Genomic DNA, 23,154 nt, shown 5'->3' on the forward strand with positions numbered 1-23,154 from the left:
AACTCTGACCAATTCCTATCATTAATATCTGGATAAATCCTGGCTACATCTCCACAGCAAAGCCCATCCAGGCATGGAATGCAGGCCCAGATCCCCTCCTAACACAGCTCAGCACCAGGAAATCCCACCAGCTCTGCAGGAGCTCGCTCTGCTGGACATGAGGATCTCTGTGATGACCATTCGAAATGTCATTTTCTGTCTGCCTCTTCTGGCAGAGCTAATTCAGACATGATCCATTACCCTGTAATCACAATTTTATCTCCTGCACAGAGGTAGGCAGAGCCTGGCAAGGAAAGCCTGGCTGTGAAACCAGGCCCAGCTAGGGCTGAGACTGAGGGTATCTTTGGTATATCAGCATTTTAAATGTTAAGGTGACAAAAATACAACAGCTGATGTATTGCAGACCCCAGGTATTACAGCAGCATTTCTCCCAGAGATTAAGGGAGGCTATTTCTTGCAGGATATTAGTGGATAAAGCAGGAGCCTGGAGCCAGATTGAGACTGGGCCATATTTTAGACAAATTTCATTTCAAAGAGGCCATCAGCTCTCTGCCTGGATAATCATATCTGGGAATTAGCCAGGAGACAAAATTGCCCCAAAACATTCCCATATTCTGTCTCCAGTCCCCACTGAATGAGCCCCCTGGGCTCACAGGGCTGGATAGTTCTGGTGGGCAGGGCATTCCTCGTGGCACTGCCACCGTCCTCATGCACCAAGAGTAAACCCAAAACCAGGAAATAAACTGCTTTACTTCACTCCCACCCTTTTATCCTAAAGTATCTCTTAAAAACTAATGTACCTCTGTAGGCTATAATTTCCACATTTCCTCTAATCCCGTGCATAATTACATGGAGCACTGCACTGTATCCCTGCCATGCAAACATTGCTACAAAGTGCAGGGTTTTCAGAGCACGATGTGACAAAGAAATAACTGCAGTCATTATTTCTGATCTGGATGTGGGTACACAAAGGGACAGCACGTGTCATTAGCTTCCTGTTGGGGACACTGCCCATTTATCTTCCTCCTCATCCTCCCCCAGTGCCTGCTAGCAATGTTATTTCAGTGGTTTAACATGAAAATGTTATTTCAGTGCTATTACATGTTTTTTATTTAACGTGGCTAGGAGGTTCCTGGGTGTCTCAGGGCTGTGTCCTTCCCCCAGGCTCCCTCAAACTCCTGGGGCCTCAGCAGCAGAATCCACATTTTGGATGCTTTAACAAAGGTTAAGAACCCTGAACCCTGCTCTGATCTCTTTTTCAAGTTCCCTCCACTCAGCAGTGCTCAGAGCTGAGGGGCAGATCCCTGGGATTGCCTGGCTGGGGAAAATGGGGCATCCCCTGCTCCAGGGCTGTCTCCAAAAGGGATGTGAGGGGTGCACCAAGGCTGTAGCAACCCCAGATAAACACCTCTCCCAGCTCCTCCTGCCAGTGTTTGCAATCAGCTGAAATGCAGAGATGTGATGCTCAATGCCCTGCACAGATTATAGCCCAATCCCTGTATTTTTTAACATAAAACAAGCACCAGAACAGCCTAACAGGACCTGCTGGCCAGCAGGAGCCAACTCCCAGAGCAGACCCTTCATTTCTACTGCAGATCAGCAGCAGATCCACCCCCAGGCAGCACCTCTGGCTCTCACCACCAGAGCAAGGAAAAATGTGAGAAGTGTCCAACATCCCTGTGACCCCATTTGCTCCTGGCTCATTGGTAACCCCTGAACTGGTTCATACTGGGGAGCCTATGGAAAGACATCCTAAAGAACCAAAATCCTCCTGGTGTAGGTCCTGACCTCCCCACTCCATCTCTTCATGAGCACCCAACCCTCCAGCTCCCCACAGGAGTTTTCTCAGCTCAGAAACTCCTCAGCTCTCCATTCTCTGCCTTCTCACCTGCCCTCACATCAAACACTTCCAAAAACCAACCAACCAAACCTCACATCCCCTGCCATCAAACACCTCCCACAAACCAACCAACCAAACCTCCCTTGCCATCAAACACCTTCCAAAAAACTCCCTTGCCATCGAACACCTCCCAAAAACCAACCAACCAAACTTCACCTCCCCTGCCATCAAACACCTCCCAAAAACCACTAAACACCTTCCAAAAATCAACATCAAATCCCAGGGTGGTGTCACAATCACAGGGGACACTCCCTGTGCCAAAGCTTTCCTGTATCTCCCAATTGCACCACTTCAGTTTAATAAAAGAGTTTGTTCTTTCTTGCCCTTTATATTTACTGGCTGAGAACGTATTCCAGTAGTGTTGATCCACTTTTATTACCCTCCAGAGGCTCCAGCAGGAGCTGCTAGCACCACACTGCTCACACCTTACTTGCAAAGGCTCTTGGATTCCTCAGCTTTGCTTCTGCATGTCCCAGCCCTCCTCTAAGAAGTCCAGCAGCCTGAATTTGGTTAAAATAATTGTTTATTTGTCAAAGTCCTGACTCCTGTCCAGAATAAACTGACTCCAAACTAAACTAACTCCTTCAGTGAGGGCTGAATGTGCTGCCTGGGACAAGGGAGCCAAAGGAGTAACAAGAGGTCTCTGTGTGAATGGGAACAGACCTAATTCCAGCTTCCAGGGATTATGTCAGTGACCAAAACAGAGTTGTTTGGGTTCAGGATTCCCACCAGGCAGGGATCTGCACTCATGCAGCTGCTCTGGGCCTGAGGACAAAGCTTCTCCAGACAGAGCTTGTCAGGATCCAGGTGGATCCCACCCACCTGGCCAGACACCACTCCTGATCAGAGCTTCACTGTGATATTTGGGGGCTGTGAAAGGAAAACCTCTGAGCTGTGCACACAGAGCAGCCCCAGCTCCCACCCAGCTCTTCCCTCCCCTCCTGCTCTTGTTTTGGGCTCATCCCACCCCTGAAGCCTGGCAGGGCTGGAGCACAGTGCAGAGCTGCCAACCCTTCGGCTGGAGTGTTACAAAAGCCTGAGACACATCTTCCCAAAGCTTGCCCTGGGAGGAGAGGGACTCTCCACTGAGCAAACACAGGGCTGTGTTCCACACATCCCCACTCAGCCCATCACACAGGAACCAGCTCCTTGCTCCTCATGGTTTGCACAAGCTGAACACTGGAACTGAGGCAAAGCAACTTTGCCACTGCACTTCACACAAACCTGGACAAACCTGCACAGCTCCTGCACCTCCCCAGTGCTTTGTTACCAACACCCTTTTCCAAATCCCTGCACCCTTCCAAACCCTCCCTAGCTCATGTCACAGAGCTGGTGGGGGTTATGACATTGTCCTGACCTCTCCAAGTGGATTCCTCACTTCATCTTCCTGCATTTTCATGGAACCATGGAATGGTTTGGGTGGGAGGGACTTCAAAGCCCACCCAGTGCCACCCCTGCCATGGCAGGGACACCTCCCACTGTCCCAGGCTGCTCCAAGCTCCATCTAACCCAGCCTTGGACACTGCCAGGGATCCAGGGGCAGCCACAGCTGCTGTGGGCACCTGTACCAGGGCCTGCCCACCCTCCCAGGGAACAATTCCTTCCAGTATCCCACCTAACCCTGCTCTGTCTGAAGCCATTCCTCTTTCCCCTGCCACTCCAGGGGGCTGTGTGTCCCTGTCCAGCTCTCACACAGGCTTCCTCAGCAGCTGGATGCCTGCCTGCCCTCCTTGGTGCTGTTCAGTGAATGTCCCCAGCTGTGGCAGTGAATGTCCCCAGTATGGGCAGTGAGTGCCCAGCCCTGGCAGTAAATGTCCCCAGCCCTGGCAGTGAATGTCCCCAGCTCTGGGCAGTGACTGTCATGGGGACAGTCACTCCCTGGCAGTGAATGTCCCCAGCCCTGCAGTGAATGTCCCCAGCCCTGGCAGTGAATGTCCCGTGCTCTGGCAGTGAATGTCCCCAGCCTGGCAGTGAATGTCCCCAGCCCTGGGCAGTGAATGTCCCCAGCTCTGGGCAGTGAATATCCTCAGCCTGGCAGTGAATGAACCCAGCCTGGCAGTGAATGTCCCCAGCCTGGCAGTGAATGTCCCCAGCCCTGGGCAGTGAATGTCCCCAGCCTGGCAGTGAATGTCCCCAGCCCTGGGCAGTGAATGTCCCCAGCTCTGACAGTTAATGTCCTCAGCCTGGCAGTGAATGTCCCCATCCCTGGTCAGTGAATGTCCCCATCCCTGGTCAGTGAATGTCCCCAGCCCTGGGCAGTGAATGTCCCCAGCCTGGGCAGTGAATGTCCCCATCCCTGGTCAGTGAATGTCCCCAGCCCTGGCAGTGAATGTCCCCAGCTCTGGCAGTCACTCTCTCCAGCCCTGGCAGTGACTATCCCCAGCCTGGCAGTGAATGTCCCCAGCCCTGCAGTGAATGTCCCCATCCCTGGCAGTGACTGTCCCCAGCCCTGCAGTGAATGTCCCCAGCCCTGGTCAGTGAATGTCCCCAGCCTGGCAGTGACTGTCCCCAGCCCTGCAGTGACTGTCCCCAGCCCTGGTCAGTGAATGTCCCCAGCCTGGCAGTGACTGTCCCCAGCCCTGCAGTGACTGTCCCCAGCCTGGCAGTGACTGTCCCCAGCCCTGCAGTGAATGTCCCCAGCCCAGCCATACCTGATGGGCAGGGAAGGGTCCCCCGCGTCCCACCAGTCCTTGGGGGGGCTGATGTACATGCACCACAGCTCCCAGCTGTAGCCGTGTGCCGAGTTCTCGTAGCGCTGCACCTCGAAGTTGTCCTGCTTGATGTTGTCAATGGAGGGCAGGATCACCCTCTTCCTGTTCTCCTGGATCCGGGACAGCACCGGCTCCGCCCTGGGGGAAGGGGCAAGCACAGAGAGAGCCTCAGTTCACTGCAGCTCCATTCCATTCCATCCCCTATCCCATCTCTCCCTGCCCTCTGGCAGTGGGAGCCATTCCCTGTGTCCTGTCCCTCCATGCCTTGTCCCCAGTCCCTCTCCAGCTCTCCTGGGGGCTCCCTTTGGTACTGGAATCCACTCAGAGCCTTCTCCTCTCCAGCTGAACAACTCCAGCTCTCAGCCTGTCCTCACAGCACTGAAGTGCTCCAGCCCTTCGTGTCCTCCTTGTGATGGATACAAGCCTGGTCCACAGGCTGGGAAGCCTAGCTGGAAACCTTCTCTTCTGCAAAGCAAGGCCAGGAAGGCTGTGCTTGGTTCAACCACACCTGAACTACTCCAGGCTTCCCCCAGATCCCAAAACCCTGGGCAGAACAGGGTACATTCTTGAAAGCAGGACTGTTTGAAGGGTCTTTTTTCCCTTGGGATGCAGTTTGATGACTCTATGGCTAAAAAATTAATCTCTGGGACACACTCAGAGCAGGGGGTGTGCTCAGCCTCATCTCTGCAGATCCAGAGACACCGAGTGCCCTGGGGTCAGTGCCCACACCAGGGGGAGTTTGGGGGAACTGGCATTTCCAGTGGCCCCAGTAACAGCAGCAGGTGGGAAACACAGGGAGAATCAAGCCCACACTACAGAAATGTCTCCTCTCTACCACTATAAAAAAGCTTCAAGAGTTCAGTCGATGGGAGCTCCTCAGAGAATCAGGTGTGAGGCCTTAGTGACCAGAGAGAGGAATGTTCAACTGGGAATACAGATCCCAACATCACAAACAGCTCCTAAAGTAACCCCTTCAGCTGCACTGTCATTGAAAAGGATTCAATAGCTGTGCACAACTCTGCCTTTAACAGCTGCAAATAGGGCTTTTTGTGGCTGTTACTGTGTTCAAATTCAACACAAGTTTAGCTTCTTCCACCTCCACTTTTCTAAACATGGACCATTTACTTTTTACACTTGGTTAAAGGAAAAAAATTCCATTTCAGGCTCCTGTCATGACACGGATTCAAACTTAAGCCATTTGAGCTCAAATGTTCTAAACCTCTCTGAAAAAAATCCTTGTGAAACACCTTTTGCTGCTTCTGCACCTCTGCTCTTATTCCCAGCAGCAAAGGAAAGAAATCAATCCAGAGCATTTGAGCCTTCCCCTCTGGGATCCAGCGAGGGGCACAGAAGTGGGAAACACTTTCTCCTTCATTCCCTTGCTGCCTAGGTTTTTTTAAACTTGCAGGAATTACTTAAGGCTAAGGCAATGGGAAATCATCCTGGAAAACTAAGCAGGGAGCAGGGAAAATGCACGCACAAAGGGAAGGAATAGAGGATTACAAGGAACAAGGGCAATGAAAAGTTTTCCTTGTATGCTCCCACCGCGCCATCCAATCCAGAAGGAATCCAGAAGGACTCCTGGAGAAGGACTGACAAACCAGAGGACTTGCGTGTCGTTCTGTAGGGACACAAAAGGAGGGATGTTCCCCTGGTTAATGCCCCTGAGCACCTACCAGCCAGCAGTGAACTCCACGTGGGCATCAAAGAAGCCGGTGACCTGGCCTGTGGCAGCTTTCCAGCCCTCGATGCGGGCCCGGATCAGCCCTTCCCTCTTCTGGTTCCTCACCACCTTGACCAGCCCCGGGTAGCGTTTGTTGACGTACTCCTCCAGCGGCGCCTTCAGCTCCTCTGGGGACAAGGACACACAGCCCGTGGGACAGGGACACAGCTCCGAGGGACAGGGACACAGTTCCCACCTGGGACAAACCCCCCCTGCAGCAGGATCACTGGGGTGACACCCCTGCACCCACCGAGGGACGCGATCGCCTGGGCTTGAGCAGTGCTGCTCTGCACAAGATGGACCGAGCACAACCCACACACAGGAGGTTCAAGGTGGCCCAGAACTGCTGTTGGGCCACTGAGGAGCCCATGGGCCACCTCAGAGGTCAAGGGCAGGGAGGGGACACTTACAGTCTGCACTAGAAGAAATGGAAGTGAAACACAAAGATAGAATGATATCACCCATGGACAGCAAACAGCAGCGCTCTGAACTCCTGATGGAGGTTGGAGCTGAAAGCACTGCTAGAAATGCTGCAAAACCCACCCAAAGTGACTCAAACTACACCAAAACCACGTCTGAGCTTCACTGCCCTCTTCACTCAGACTAACCACTACAGCCTCGGCACCTGCTGTTTGTTTTGCCAGCAGAAAAGTTGACATTCCCCTTGCTTTTGTGAGGGGATGAAAGGAGATTCTGGCTTTGTTCAGGAGACCCTCCCACCACATATCTCGTGTTCACTGCAGCTCATTTCCTGTGTGTGCAGTGCCTGAGACCCTCAGGGACCTGCAGCCCTCAGCCACCACCAGCACACAAATCCTCCACAGTAGAAGACCTGAGCATAAAAGAGCCAGAGGGCTTTGAAGGTGGAAGCAGATGGAAGGTTACAATAAAGGATAAACACCAGTGTGTTCTTCCAACCCTTTGGAAAAGTTCTCTGCCAGTTCTCAGTCCTTTCAGTGCCTGTTGCACCAGCTCAATGCACAAAGGTCTGCTGGAGAGGAGCTCTGAAAGCTCAGCAAAGCCACTGGGCACCAACACAAATTCTCGACACCATGAAAGCAGCTCCTGAGAGTATCTTTCATCCCTACAAGGCTTCAGGAGAGCAGAAAATGAAGATATGATCCATGACCTCAAATTACAGTCTACTACCCTTCACTGCACACTCTCTCTCTCCTGGAATAAAGATGGAAAAAACATCACCATTAATCACCCACATGGTAAAATCCTCGAGACACACGAGCACACGTGGGGTCCCACATGAAGGAAGCACACAATGGAGAGCAAAGGACTAAACAGCAAATCTCATCTGCTTTGAAATCTTCAAAGGAAAAGGATTATCTGTTCCTTTCCCTGCCACGCCTCCTTCCAGGCACAGCAAATGTGCTTTCTCCAGACTGCCTTTCTGGGATGCTTCCCCTCACATCTCCATTTCCCCAGAGTCTCCTTTCTCTTTTATGCTGAAGTGGGAATAAAAAGAATAAAGCAAATGAGCCCCTTCCTCAATTCAAAGCATCTGCATCACACACATCCATAACTCAGCAACTTCCATTTCATGCTGAGCCACTCAGAGCAAAACCAGGATTTTATGGAAACAACTCTCCCGAATGGTTTGAAGGAGACAAAGACACATTTTTTTTGACAGATGAAACCCCCACAAGCACAGCACTTGGCATCTCATGTGGCTTTGGCAGCAGGTAAGTCATTAATGCAGCAAGGGGCTGCTGCCCACAGTGTGGGACACAGCTGTCCCCAAGGGCCCTGTCCTGCCCACAGGGGGACACAGGTGTCCCCTCACCCTCCCTGACTAGAGGAGCATCCCTTCAGGCCTGCACTCCTGAGGATTCCAGTGGAGGATCCACAGAGGCTGTACAACCAGGAGTTCACTGCAGTCCAACACTGCCCTGGAGCCTGGAGACCCTTCTCTCCTGCACCCCATGGCTCTCCTCCCTCACACACTCAGCATCCTCTGGGGAACTGGAGCCTCCCTCAGAGCACAGCATCCCTGTTTATTCAGGATGCAGCCTGGAAGGTTTGATCTCTGCCCAAGCTGCTCCCCAGCAAGATTTGCAGAGAGAAACGCTCCTGAAAATGCCAAAAGGTTCTATTTCAATCCCGCCTTTTGTTCTCCATCTGTCTCTATTGATCTTCACTGAAGGGCAAGTCCAAGGAACTCAAATCCAATGGACCTGTTGCTCCATTAAAAAGCTCAGCTGCCAGCTGCAATGACTTATGTTATCTGTTACAAACTGTTTTGTCACCTACACAAGCTGGGAAATGTGGCTGCAGAGAAACAGAACCACCTGATGCCAAGGAAAGTAATCCCACCATGGACATCAGCCCACCTGCAAGCACAGAAACACCCACTGCCCTGTCCTGTCTTAGGTTGGAAAATATAGCTGGGGGTGTGTGTTCCATTGCCATCTGTCAGAGCTGGGGCAGTTTTCTTTATCTCTCCCACAGCCAATCCTCCCTCCAGGAGATCTCTGCTGTTCATGGGCTATTAATTATTAATTATCTTCTGTTCATGGCCACTGAGTGTCCCTGCATGGCTGAGAAAATTCCATCATCCATGGGGAGATGCTCTGCCCAGGGGAGGAGCCAAGCATTCCTACCTGGATCCAATCTGACCTGGGAACAGCACAGCAGCCTTTGCCCCCTGCATTCCCAGAGGAGCAGCTTCCTTCCCCCTGCATTCCCAGAGGAACAGCTTCCTTCCCCCTGCATTCCCAGAGGAGCAGCTTTCTTCCCCCTGCATTCCCAGAGGAGCAGCTTCCTTCCCCCTGCATTCCCAGAGGAGCAGCTTTCTTCCCCCTGCATTCCCAGAGGAGCAGCTTCCTTCCCCCTGCATTCCCAGAGGAGCAGCTTCCTTCCCCCTGCATTCCCAGAGGAGCAGCTTTCTTCCCCCTGCATTCCCAGAGGAGCAGCTTCCTTCCCCCTGCATTCCCAGAGGAGCCCAGGCCCATCTCCCCCAGCCCTGGAGCTCCAGAGGAAAACTCCCCCCTTGTGCAGGATCCTGCTCCAGCAGAAGCACAGCTGGCACTGCAGGAGGGCTGAGCCCCCCTGGGATGGGGCTGTGTCACCTCCTTGACACACAGGGGGACAGGGCATGTTCTGAGTCTGGCACTGGTTTGGTTTTTTGTACTATTGCATTTATATTTTTAATTTTCCTAATAAAGAACTGTTATTCCTGCTCCTATATCTTTGCCTGAGAGCCCCTTAATTTCAAATTTGTAACAATTCAGAGGGAGGGGGTTTACATTCTCCATTTCAGGGGAGACCTCTGCCTTCCTTAAGCAGACACCTGTCTTTCCAAACCAAGACACATCCCCACCCCAAATCCTGCCCAAACCTCTCCATATCCTGTCTGTAGCCACAGAGAGAAGGGAGCAAAGACCAGCAGCACCAGGGAAGCTCAAGGAATTACCAAGAGCAGGGAATTCCTTGTGCAGCACTGGCCAGGTGTCCTTGGGAGAGGACCACACCTCCACACCCCTAAGGAAAACATCCTTGTGTTTGCCAGGCTCAGCTGGGTGGGAAAAGCCTCCAGAGGCCAAGGTGTTATCAGAAACACTGGAGGGGTCAGGGCTGGGAGTGCTCCAGTGCCATGGGAGAGCCCAGGCACCCCTGTCCCACATTCTCACCTGCCTGAAACTCCAAAGCCATCAGGGCTGGGATTTCTGCAGGAAATCATTAAAGCAGCTCCTTCAGCAGGCAGTAAATAAATATGAACACTTTTCAGGGAGACTCAGAGCCAGGGGAGTCTGAAGTTTTTACCTGCAGCTGGACAAGAGGAAAATGTGACATGGGGAGCAGGGGGATGAATCAGTTCTCACAGAGAAAGCTGGTGCCAGTCAGGGCATGCAGCTCAAGCCTCTGCTCATTTGGTTCAGCAAAACCCAAAGAGAATCAAGAATACCCTGAGCTGGAAGGGACCCACAAGGATGATGGATCCCAGACACCCCAACAAAGCCACCCCGTGCTGCTCTGCTGCTCTTCCCCAGAGCCTCGGAGTTGAGCAGCAGTGGGACAGCCCAGGCAGCTCCAGTGGAACTCCCCATGCTCAGGCTGCACTCTGCAGCCCTGGGACAGGCTGGGATTGTTATGAACAAAACAGCCTGGCCGGGACACTTGGCTCGAACTAAGTACTGACATTGAAATGTTAATTAGCTAATTGTTCCTGGGAATCACCTACACCCCCACCCAAACTAGGACCAAGATGCAAAATAATCCAGTGGAATCATGGGAGGGGGTTTGGGGATGAAAACACCCATAAATGGAAGGCTGGGCACAGTGGAGGGGGCTCAATGGGTGCACTGGTTGGGGAAAAGGGAACCACATCCCTAGTCTGTGTTTGACCTGTCACCATAACCCTCAGAGGACCAGACTGGACTGAGCTGTGGGAAGCAGGAACAAAGGAATAACTATTTCTGGTGTTATGAGGAGGAAAGGAGAGAGGACAGCTGCTGCTGGACTTCAGCAACAGGCTCTGCACATCCCCTCACCCTGCGGCTACCGGTGTGCCACGAGGAAAGGAGAGAGGATGGTCTGCTGGGACTTCAGATACAGACTGCACACCTCTTCATCTCTGGCTACCAGTGTGCCACAGAGACTCCAAGGACAGATTCTGCACGCTTTCTCACCCTTCGGCTACCAGGAAAAAGCTACAACAGCGGGGGCGAGCTCCGTGTCGAGCCCCCTGCCCAGCTGATCTTTTTAATAAAGAGCTGAACATTAATGAAGGCATAAACCCTGCTCATTTCAGGATGAGACTGAGCTCCCTGCAGCTGCCCTCTGAGCACAAACACCCCGCAGCTCCCGGGGGAACCAGGCACAGCTGGATCCAGCTGCTGCTGCCGCTGGAATCAGCAAAACAAGGAGGGGATCCCTCGGTGCCACCAGCGAGGCAAATTACAGCCCTGAGCTGTCTCTCCCCTGGTGTAGCCAAGCTCCTTTAAGCAGCCTTTTATCTGAAAGGTTTGCTTTTCAGAGAGATGTTATCCCAGATTAAAAACGCTAAAAGACACAACAACAACAACTAAAAAAAAAAAAAAAAAAAAAAAAAAAAAAAAAAAAAAAAAAGCAGGTGATGATGAAGCAACAGAGTCAGACAACGTGTGCAGCTGTGAGATAACATAGCATCTCGGGGCACATGGCTGCACCCCCACAGCCCGGGAACCTCCTTATCACTCCCAAACACAACCTGCACACTGCCTTTGGAATTACAGCCCTGCAACAAGCACAAACAAAAGCAACCTCCAAAAGAGTCTTTATGAAGTGTAATGTGCAGCTCAAGGGGAAGGGGGCTCAAACTACAACTCCCCAAGCTTGCTCCTTCCAGGAGGGATTTCCCCCCCCCCCCCCCCCCCGTTACAATACATTTGCATCTTTTATCTATTTACAGCTCAGACATAAAGCTTCAGAATGCCAGCGTTCATTAACTTTAATCTCTCACTGCACACTTTTGTGTTGTGCCGTGCTGTTGTACAACAAAGCTGAGAGCAGGGAGTGTCTAATGAGGCTTCAGCTCTTTGTTCCAACCTAAAAACCTCACACCAGCATCAGGCTTTGCCCCTGGCTGTGTCACAGCTCTACCTGGAGGGCACAGAGCCAGGTGGGGAGGGCAGGTAGCTCTTGACTCTACCCCTGGGGCTAATCTTAAAATTTGATTTGGAAATCTCTGTTAGTATTTGGTGCTTTATTCTTCAGTTTCCCAGATCTGCTGTGGTTCCTCTTCCCCCCTGACAAGCCCCACACAAACCCCAGTCAGGGACTGTCCTGAGCCTTCAGCCACATCCACAGAAATTGTCCCTCACTCCCACACAGCTGCTCCCACAGAGACTGAAAAAAATCCTTCTTGTTCAATCACAGCCTCCAAAGTCACACCCACACAGCCCCATCCTCTGCTTGATCCTCCAGGATTCATCTCTAAATCTGAGAGCTCATGAGGAACTATTTTCCTGTAATTATTTTCCTGTAGAAGCCAAATCTATTTATTATGATGACTTTGTTTGTAATATCCAAAGCATCAACTCTGCACTGCTGCTGTTGCTGCTCAAAATGATTGCCGACCATTAGTGGGAACTCTGTGACAATGTTATTGCCATTAATAATTCCTGCCTGTCACTGCAGCTCCTCGAGGATGCTGAGAGGGAGCACATGGTCCCAGAGATACGTTCTGGTTTGTATCATTGCTTTTACATGAGAAAAGTAGATTATTACACGCTTGGGAGGAGCTCTTCATAAACATCTGCCAAGTTACCTCATTATCTTCCTTCAAATCCCTCCTTAAAAATCTCGTTTGTCAGGAGGCCTGCAAACCTCAGCAGCAGAACATTGGTATTATTAACTCACCCTCCCAGCTGATGGCACCACCTCAGTCCCCAACCCACTCTCCTTGTGCACCCAATGTTTCTGAGGACAGAACTCAGGGATGTCCAACCCTCAGCACAGCCCTGGGTCACCATGAGGAACCCTGCACACTCCTGATTCCAACCAAAACACCCTTGGGGTGGGACGCAGCCTAGCTGTGCCAGGAGACAGGAATTTTCCCACCTTGTGCCCAGGATGTTTGAACTTGTCCATCAGCTAGGGTCATCTCCCTGCCTCTCCCTCCCTGGTGCTGTACAACACCCCAACACAACCCTGGCAGGGGCCAGGGCCAGGCTGGGCAGAGCTGGGACAGTGGGAGGTGTCCCTGTCCATGGCAGGGGTGGCACTGGTTGGGTTTTAAGGTGCTTTCAACCCAAACTTTCTGGGATTCTGTGAAACCCCAGAGCTGGAAGTGCTTGAACACAGTCCAAGCTTTGGGCACCCCTCTGCCTGCCCTGCCATCCCCCAGCCCCAACCCTGCCCACCCCAGTGGTGCCCCATGATCCCACAGTGGGTGCAGGGATCCCACCCTGATCCTCACTGCCAGCTGCAGCCCTGGCCTTGCAGACACTTTAGCAAGGATTTGTTTTGCTGTCCTGTGCCCTTCCAGTGTCTGCAGAGCACCTGGCTCACCATCAGCCTCACAGTGAGGAAGAGGCTGTTCAGAAACACATCCCTTGTGCACAGCAACGAGGGGAGAAGCTCAGTGATTATCACCAATGGCTTCTCTTTGAAAGAGTTCTTCTCTTTGCCCCATTAATAGGATAAAATTTGGAGAAGGAGCCTCTCATTGTGGTATTTCAAGCCCTCCTGGGAATACTGTGGGATACCCCAGCAGCACCTCACCTGCAGTTCCCCTTCACCTGCTCTGAAATCCCACAGCTTCACTGTAGACACCATCCAAGCTCCTGCCCTGGAGCTGCTGTGATTCCCACCAGCTGAGGAGCTGCCCTCCTGATTCTCTTACTGGTAATTAGAACTCATCAACTTTCTGTGGTGCTCATTACTGTGGTGTTTGAGTGCCTATTTTTACAGCCTGAACAGCTCACTGTGCACCAGCTCCTCTCCTCACAGACAGAGCAGCCCCTCAGCTCCCTCTGGAAATGAGCTCTCCACACCCTGCACCCTGCCCTGCTCTTCCCTCTAATCACAGCATCCATGGCACTCCTGGATTATTTTTTTTTTTTTTAAATAGCATTAAAAGGATGAAAACACAGCACAACTGAAGAAGGCAGTAAACAAAGTCACTTAACTGTCCTTTTTTTTTTTTTTTTTTTTTTTTTTTTGCTGTCCTTCACAAGGATTTTAACTGCCCTGATTACATTGTCCAAGTGGATATTGGGAGAAAAAAGACCTTGGAAGAATTTGAGAGGTCTGTAGAGTCTGAAAATGCTTCCTGCAGTTCTGTGTTATCAAAAGCCAGAAGGGAAGGAATGACAGCAGTGACTGAGAGCAGGTTGAACCAAAGGACACTCGTGTGTAATGTGGGAAACCAAACATCCCCTCCAGGCTGCAGCAGGGCCTGACCTGGACAGGTGAGCTGGAATTATTTCCTCCTCTTCCTCTTTCCTGTTCCAAAACCAGAACTCAGGGAACAAGGGTCTCTGCCGAGCACCAGCCACCTATAAAGCCTGGGATGGTATTTTACAACAGGGAAACCGAGGCACACACAGAGGAAACATCTCAGTTAACACCATGGGAGGTGCCCAAGCAGAAATCCCTCTGGGCTCCAGGCTCTTGTCCTGGCAGATATTTAGAGGTGCATATCTGCAACAACCAAAGGTATTATCAGAAACAAGGATACCCTGAAACCAGAGCTCCTGGATGGTACTGAAAGGAAAGGTCAGGTGGCTCTTTGGTTTCCTTCACCTTCCAGCTCTCAGCTACATTTTCAAACAACAACTCTCTCGGATTTAACTGCAGTTTGACCCTGTTCCTCACCAGAGAAGTGGCAGAGAACTTTGTGCCAGCAGCACACCCACCCCCTTGCCTTCTGTGCCCTTCCCCAAGTGTTGGAGAATGGTTGCAGAAGAGGGGTCATGGATCAATGGAACAGTTGTTCACTGATACCTCTAAGACCCCAGAATCAGAATCAGGCTGTGTCTGGCCTGGGAACAGAGCTTGGGAAACCGGCTCTGTGTCTAGGCCTGGGAAACTGTACAAGGTCTGTCTAGGCCTGGGAAATAGAACAAGGTCGGAATGAGATAAGAAGGACAGGCACAGCCTCGAAGATATGCTCTGTCCTTGGAAGGCATGACTTAGCAATGAGAACTTGGCTTGGAGAACTTAGCTACACCTGTAACCCCACGTAGGAGAAGTAAAACAAAGACCTTTGTAAACTTGACCAACGAGAGCTGCTGCTGACTTTGCTGGTAGCAAACCCTATATAAACTGACAGGATTTTTGAATAAACTAAGCTTGCTTATCAATCAATGATTGTGCTTGTCTTCCCTCCGCCTGCAGCATCACCCAAGCGCCCTCCAGGAGATCCCCAGAAACCCAGCTCCTCCAGGTGGGGCTGGAGCTGCCAGTGCTGCTCACCCTCGTCGCTGTTGTCGTCCACCAGGATGATCTCCTTGAGCAGGGGGGCGGGGGTGTGGTTGACGGCGCTGTGCACCGAGCGCAGGATCACCGACAGCGCCTCGTTCACAAAGATGAAGATGATGGAGATCTGGGGCAGGTCCTTTCCGTATTTCAGCTCTTTGCACCTGCAACACCAAGGGCAGAAGGGTCAGCAGAGCTCACGGGGCAGCACTTCCAGACAGGCACGTGGCAAAGCCCAGGGCTGCCACCTCCCAGCTGTGTGCAGCTGGGGATCCCCACTGCCTGCAAACCCAGCCTTGAATCACTGCTGCTGGGAAGAGAACACAGCAAAGCAGAGCATCCCCGGGCTCAGAGAGCACATCCAGAGCTCACCCCACCCGTGTGTGGGGGCAGATAAGCAAGAGTGGCCTCCAGAACACAGCAAGCACCTCCAGCAGTTCAAGGGAAACTCCTCAGCTCCACTCTGCCCCAGCCTTGTTCTTAAACAGCACTTGGGAATTTTCTTCCCATTTGCTTTGTAAAGAAATGAACATAAAATGAGCCTTGGTTAAATAGTCTGAATAAATGTTTTTGCTCTCTCAGCAGATACTCCTGAGCACACTCCTGTCTCTGAAGCAGTGTTGCACTCCATAGACATGATGGTCAAACCCAAACCCTTGTGATCACCTCCCTGGTTTCAAGAATCATTCCTTAACTCAGGCAGGGTTTGGGGCTGGGTCTCTGCTCACACAGACTTCAGAGCAGGACAAAAGCAGGAGCTCCCAGGTTTCAACAAGCACAAACCCTGGCAAGCAGCAGGTCCATGTTCCATGGACACACCAGAGCTGGAGAGAGGGACACCCATGGAGCAGGGCTGGGGCAGCTCTGAGGGAAGAGGTGTTCCAGGTGACCCCCAGCTCTTCAGGAAGCAAAGGGACACAGATGTTGTTTCCCTGCCATGTTTCATCTCAGCTAGACACCTCCTCTTAACAGAGCAACTGTGGAAAGCAATCAGGAGATCTTAAACCACTTCCAACAATTTAATTCACAGAACCACAGAATCACTGGGTTGGAAGAGACCTTCAAGATCATTGAGTCCAACTCATGCCCTAGCACCTCAACTCACCCCTGGCACCCAGTGCCACATCCAGGCTTTGTTAAACACACCCAGGGATGGGGACTCCACCACCTCCCCGGGCAGCCATTCCAGAACTTTATCACCTTCCTGTAAAAAACTTCTTCCTAATATCCAACCTGAGTTTCCTTTGGTGCAGTTTGAGGCTGTGTGCTCTGGTTCTGTCAGTTCCTGGAGAAAGAGCCCAACCCCACCTGAGCACAGCCACCTTTCAGGAGTTGTAGAGAGTGATAAGGTCACCCCTGGGTCTCCTTTTCTCCAGGCTGAGCACCCCCAGCTCCCTCAGCCGTTCCTCACAGGGTTTGTGATCCCAGCCCCTCTCCAGTCCCGTTGACTCCTCTGGATGCACTTGAGCCTCTCAACGTCCTTCCCACATTGAGGGGTCAGAGCTGGACCCAGCACTCGAGGTGGGACCTCAGCAGTGCCAAGGTCAGGGGCAGAATGAGCTCCCTGCTCCTGCTGGCCACACCATTCCTGATCCAGGCCAAGATGCCATTGGCCTTTTGGCCACCAGGGCACACTGCTGGCTCATGTTCAGCTGGCTGTTGGCCAGTGCCCCCAGGTCCCTTTCTGCCTGGCACTGTCCAGCCACACTGTCCCCAGCCTAGTGTTGCAGGGGGTGATTGTGGCCAAAATGCAGGATTGGACACTTGGACTTATTAAACTTCATCTTGTTAGACTCTGCCCATCCCTCCAACCATTCCAGGTCTCCCTGCAGAGCCCTCCTACCTTCCAACAGATGGACACATGCTCCCAGCTTGGTGTCATCTGCAGATTTACTAATGAAAGGCTCAATCCCCTCATCCATGTGGTCAATAAAAACATTGAACAGAGCTGGCCCAGCACAGAGCCCATGGGGACACCACTGGTGCCTGTCCCCAGCTGGATGCAGCACCGCTCACCACCACTCTCTGGGCTGGCCATGCAGCCAGCTCTGAGCCCAGCAACTCTCCAGCTTCCCCTACAAAAAATCCAGGTGGGGCAAGGACAGAAGGAGCCTCTCTGCCCCCTCCCCACATCCATCACAGATTAGGCACAGAACATGAGCAGAGTTCCCAGAATTACAATGAGTGTGCATGGAGCAAACTCTGCCCAGATAAGCAGAGAAAGACCAAAGGCAGAGTGACATCCCAGCAGCTCCTCAACTCCCCAGCAATGCCTCTGCATTTAATTGTCCTGGGTGTTTCTTAGGCAACAGCAGGCATTCTTCAGACTCCACAATGAGACTTAGAAGACAAAGATTTCTACAGAAACAGTTTTCTTTATGAATCTTCTGTAGTTAAACGAGTTTGCTTGGTGAAAACACAGTTGTGTTTCTTGATTTAATTATTGCCTGCCCTACAGCAAGCCAAGAGCTCAACAGAAGGGAACCAAACACTGAAAAGGATATTCCAAAGGGAAAATCTTTCTTTAAAATGAATGAAAGAACGGTCATGATGGGGCAAAGTGACAAGTGACCCTGAAATCCTGCCAAGAAAGTCAAACTAACTTGACTCAGACATTAAAAACAGCTTTTGGTAGATGTTGATACTTGCTCTGGTGAAGTCAAGGTTGTCACAGGAGCAGGAGCGTTTCCTTTTAATCATTGCTCACCTCTGGGCAGCCTTCCCCCAAGGAATGCTGCAGGGGATAAAGAGCTCAGCCTGTGATCAAAGAGCTTTGGAGGCAAATCCAAACCCAGCTCTTTGAGGTTCATCTCCTGTTCATTGGCATTCTCCCTGCACCACTCCTACCAGGGTTCCCCCTCCCCAGTGCCAGAGAGAGATCCAGGGAGAGGAGATGGGCCGGGAGGGGGGAGTGGGAAAGGCCAGCCCACACTGCTGGGGCACAAAGCTCCAGTTCTCCAGAAGCAGGAGAGGCTTTGCACCAACACCCTGCTCCGGTGGCTTTGGCTTCCACCACAGAGCTGGGAAGGTAGCAACTTAAAACCAAATTAACATCAAGTTTGTTGTGTGCCTCCCACGGGATCCCTTCAGTGCTGGTGCCAAAAGCTGTGGGGTGAGTGATGCTCTGCCACAGCCTGCAGCTTCACAAGGCTTCTTCCAGTGGACAAACCAGTAAATATCCCTGCAAGTGTGCAGGAAAACACCTGGAGCTGCTGGGCTGTCCTGGGACAGAGAGGGGAAAGGGCAGAGCAACACTTGAGCTCAAACATCACTGGAAAGGCCAGGGAGAAGCTGCAGGAAACAGCGGGAATGGTGAGGGCATGGGGTGGGAAGTGCTGGGCTTTGGGTGGTTCGGTGGTTTGGGCTTTTTCTTTTAAATGTTTGCGATAGAAAAAGGGCTGATTTGGATTATTTATCCTTCAGCCCTTGTGCAGGCAGAGGCGCAGGTGTGACTGCTTCACTGGGAGCACGCAGGCCCTGCAGGGAGGACTCACTGCAGGTCAGCAGTCCTGGGACAGCTGAGGCTGCCCATCACTGCAGCCCCCACACGTCCTCACCTGCATCCTCAGGAACAACACCTTGCCCACCCAAGAGGCTGTATTTCCTGCAGGGGTGGGGAGGCACAAGATGGGAAATCCCTGCTGCCTTCAGAACTTCAATGACAGCCCTGAGGAAGAGCACAGAGAATCCAGCACTGACCCCAGGTCCCAGCAGGAGCTCCAGGGGCTCAGGGAGAGTCCCAGGCAATGCACCAAGCCTCAGCTGAGACTCCTGACACCCTCTGCCCACAGGTATCCCCCTCAGCCTTTGGCTGTGTGCCAGCCAAGGCACTTGGAATTCAGAACCCAGGCCAAAATACTTCACAATCCAGCGAGACCTTAGAGCCCCTTCCAGTGCCTAAAGAGGGCCTACAAGAAGGCTGGAGAGGGAATTTTTGCAAGGACAAGCAGTGATAGGATATGGGGAAATGGTTTTAAGTTCAAAGACAGTAATATTGGGAAAGAATTGTTCCTGGGAGGGCCCAAAGCAGCTGTGGCTGCCCCTGGATCCCTGGCAGTGCCCAAGGCCAGGCTGGACAGGGCTGGGAGCAGCCTGGGACAGTGGGAGGTGTCCCTACCTGGGACAAAATGGGCTTTAAGGTCCCGCAACCCAAAGCACTTGGGATTGTATGAATCTCAGGTTTTATTTCTAACACCCAGCTTGTGCTCTATCTGGCCAGCCCAAGGCAAGTCTTGTTCCAGGGAGCTGAATATTCAGGAGAACACACCCTACGCTTGAAAACTTCTACATTTAAATAAATTACAAGGGCCAGACCACCACAACACATTCCAGTGTCAGTGATTACTACCCAGCCAAAGCCCAGCCCATCATTTGTTGTTTAATTTAGCCAACATTCTTCATTCTATCCAAATGTCTCAGAAAGCTCTCCCTGCCCATGGTGCAGGTCTCCAGCCATGTGCACATCTGCAGGTGACCCCAGGGCAGAGACCCTGACACATCTGCAGAACAGATGTGTGGAGGCCAGTGCAGAGAAAGAGTCCAGGGAACACCCCCCAAGGGATAACGCCCACCTTAGGGTGAGGAAAAGGCTTCTCCCAGCATGCCTTGCTGTGCCATGCAGATTCCATGCATCCCATTGGCCCTTCCCCCTCGCTCCACCCCTGTGCCCTCATCCCATTGGCCCTGGTGTTCTGCCCCGCCCCTCGAGATCCCCATATAAGTAAATCCCTGCTTGCCCTGCTGAGTGGCTCTCTCCTGCACCCCTCCGGGGAAGGAGCTCAGTGAAGGCTCTCCTTGGAACCCTACAAAAATCCTCCATCTCTCCTCCTGCCCCATCCAGATCCCGGAGGAGCTGAAATCACCCGGTGTGAGCACAGATGTGCCAGTGCCCCCCAGGTGTCTTCTTCAGGACACTTCTTCACAAAGGCCACAGCACCCTGAACAACGCCCACCCTGACACAGAGGCACTGGGCCAGCTTGCAAGTCCTGAGAGGAGGAAACTGAGGGAGGCTGCAGGTGATCCCTCCCCAGCCCTGCTCTGCTAGGTGGGAAACACTCCCCTGCAGCACAGAGCACCTGCAACAGCTGGAAATGAATCGCTGCAGGTCGCACAATTACATTTTGTCCCCCTAAATCCTGCTCTCTCCAATTAAACCTAGGCTGGCACCTGCTTGTAGGATTTATATCAAAATATCATGAATCAGTAGCAGAAAGAAAGAGCCACCTCACAGTTTTGTCTCTCCTTTAGATCAATGAGGTATCAAAGAGGCATTTTATGTCCTATTAAATCATGCTTGAATATGTTTCATTAAATCATGTTCACAAAACTCTCCAAGTCTGACGAGGTTCCCCGTGTTCAGCACTGGATTTAATTTAAGGACCTTGCTGAGGTCTCATTGAGAAATGCTCTTGGCCTTCAGCAGGGGGGAAAAGGGGTTTTCTCTGCACTGGTCCAAGGCTCAGCCATGAAGGTAGAGGTTCTTCCCCAGGGAGCCTCCCAAGGCTGCCAGAGCTCCAGGAGCTCCCAGGCTGGCATTGTTGGGGTGTCTGTGCAGGGCCAGGGGCTGGGCTGGATGATCCCTGGGGGTCCCTTCCAGCTCAGGACATTCCAGGACATCTTTTCTCACTTCAGAACAGACTGAGGAGCTGATGACTGACAGCAGTCCCAGCATAAAACAACTCCCAGCATCCTCCCCAGCCCCTCCTGCAGGGACATGGGATCTGGATGGGTGCAGAGGTGACACAGCTCCTGCACTGTGACCACCACCACCTTTATTGGGTCCCAGATCTTTATTCCACATAAAGCCCAAGTCTGCAAACATGAGAACCTGCAAGGAAACCCACAAAACAAATGTATTTACAGAGAACATCTTTTTCACCTGAACCTTTGCAGTTCCTGGTTTATGTAAGAAACCATCCTGAAACAAAGAAAGGCTGAGAAGGGGAAAGAGGAAGCAGGGCTGAGTTTCTGCTGCACAGCTTGGCACACATCAGGCTGGATTAATCAAGTCAGCCAAATTCGAAAGACAAAAAGCATAAACCCCAGCTCTGCTCCAACGCGTGTTTGCCTGCTGCAGAGCCTGCTTTGAATCCTCTCATCGTTTGTTTTCTGCTCAGCACACAGCTGTAAATCCACTCTTCAGAGCAGCCAGTGAGATTAGGATGTTTATTGTCTGTCTCAGTAACAGAAAAGGGATATCCCAGCATTTACTGCCTCATGATCCCTAAGCAGAAAAATCACCTGGAAACACAGCAAACACTCCCAGAGCGCAGAGAGGCCACAAAGTGGCAGCTAACATTTACAAACCACCTCCTCCTGCCCAGTGATTTAACAGGATCCACTCTATCACTCAATTAACATCTCTCACCTGGGGCACAAAGCCATTTCCATCAACCACCTGGATGATGCCCTGTCTGGCATCAGCCAAACCCCAATGGTTTCTACACCTTCTCTTCCCAAGATAACCCATTGATCAACACCAATAAATGCAGATAATGGGCAGCCTGGAGTGTGGACTGTTCCAAGACAACAGAGGCACTCTTTGGCTTCAAGGACTCTTCACCCCTTAGCCTTCAGATCAGTCCCCACACAGGGGATGGGGACTCCCGCACTGCCCTGGGCAGCCCCTTCCAGTGCCTGACCCTCCTTTCAGTGAGAATTTTCCTCCTATATCCAATAGAAACCTCCCTGGCCCAGCCTGAGGCCCTTCCCTCTCCTCCTGTCCCTGTTCCCTGGGAGCAGAGCCAGGACAATTGTCCATCCATCAGACACAGGACACAAAGGACACCCTGTGCAGTGCCCACATTCCACACAGGCTGGAACAGGAGCCACTCAGGATGCTTTGGAAAACACACCCAGGAGAAAAGGTCAACAAAACAACAGCAGGAAGGCAGCAGCCTGCTCTGTGCAGCCCCTGGGACACAGGCTGCCCTGGCCTGACTGGTGCCTGGCACAGGTGGGGATGGCAGCACCCTGGAGATCACTTTGGAGCACACAGGACTGAGCTGTGCTCTTGGGAGCACACTTGAGGCTGCTGCAGGAGTGGGACCTGCTCTGTGCTGCTCACAGGGAGGCTCTGAGGAGCTGAGTCCGTGCTCAGACTGGCTGATGACCTGAGTTCTATCTCATAACCTCAGCACCATCAGCTCTGATGCTGCACCATCCCTCATCTTCCCAGGGCTGTTCAGGACACCAATGTCCTGAGTGGGGTTTGGTTGTAAGGGACCTTAAAGATCATCTCAGCCCATGCAGATCCTGTGTGCCTGTGGGAGAATATAGGGCAGACAAAGAATGTGGTGGTTCTGATTATGGACAGCACGCCTATTTATAAAAGTAGATCCTGATGATGGGTTCTCCAAGATTTCTTCCTCTCCTCCATATCTGAGTGCCAGATCTCCCTCCCTCCTGCCCCCTCACCTTTATTTTTAATTCTGAGCACCCAGGAGCTCCCCAGTCTGGATCCTGACTTATTAATGATTTCTCTTTTGGCCATCACACTAAATAAATCCAGCTAACGTGCTTATCAGGAGCTTATCCCTTCCTGACATTTCAGTCTTGTAGCAGGCTCAAGGGTGTGAATATTTAAACAGGCAAATATTCTTTTGATCAGCAGAATAAATGAATTACTTCCCATCCTTAAAACCATTGTGAACATTATAGAAGTGCTCAGCTATGTTGGCACATCTTCCACAGGGCTGTGGAGCTGCTCCTATTTCATTTTTTTCATGTTTTCATGGCTCAGGAGCAGAGAGTTCCACTCACACATATTTAAATGCCTTTTCTACAATGACCTATGGAACTGCCACTCTAGACCAAGGGTGTGTGAGACACAGCTGGGTCAGAATTAGTGCACAAGAAGTGGAATTCTCCCCCAGATTCCTATCCCAGAGATTGATGCTTCAGGAAA

General features: G+C 51.8%; 1 protein-coding gene across 1 annotated transcript in view; it reads right to left on the reverse strand.

Annotated features, from left to right (window-relative positions):
* GALNT17 (polypeptide N-acetylgalactosaminyltransferase 17) overlaps window positions 1–23,154 on the reverse strand; it is a 214,197-nt gene that overhangs the window by 121,917 nt on the left and 69,126 nt on the right. Inside the window, exons 3-5 of the mRNA XM_077787478.1 lie at window positions 15,245–15,411; window positions 6,288–6,462; window positions 4,552–4,749 (exon numbers count right to left, since the gene is read on the reverse strand). Coding sequence (XP_077643604.1) covers window positions 4,552–4,749; window positions 6,288–6,462; window positions 15,245–15,411 — 540 coding nt within the window. The remainder of the gene's footprint in view (window positions 1–4,551; window positions 4,750–6,287; window positions 6,463–15,244; window positions 15,412–23,154) is intronic.

The sequence above is a fragment of the Lonchura striata genome, chromosome 20 (assembly GCF_046129695.1).
Source record: "Lonchura striata isolate bLonStr1 chromosome 20, bLonStr1.mat, whole genome shotgun sequence".
In the NCBI taxonomy this organism is placed as follows: Eukaryota; Metazoa; Chordata; class Aves; order Passeriformes; family Estrildidae; genus Lonchura; species Lonchura striata.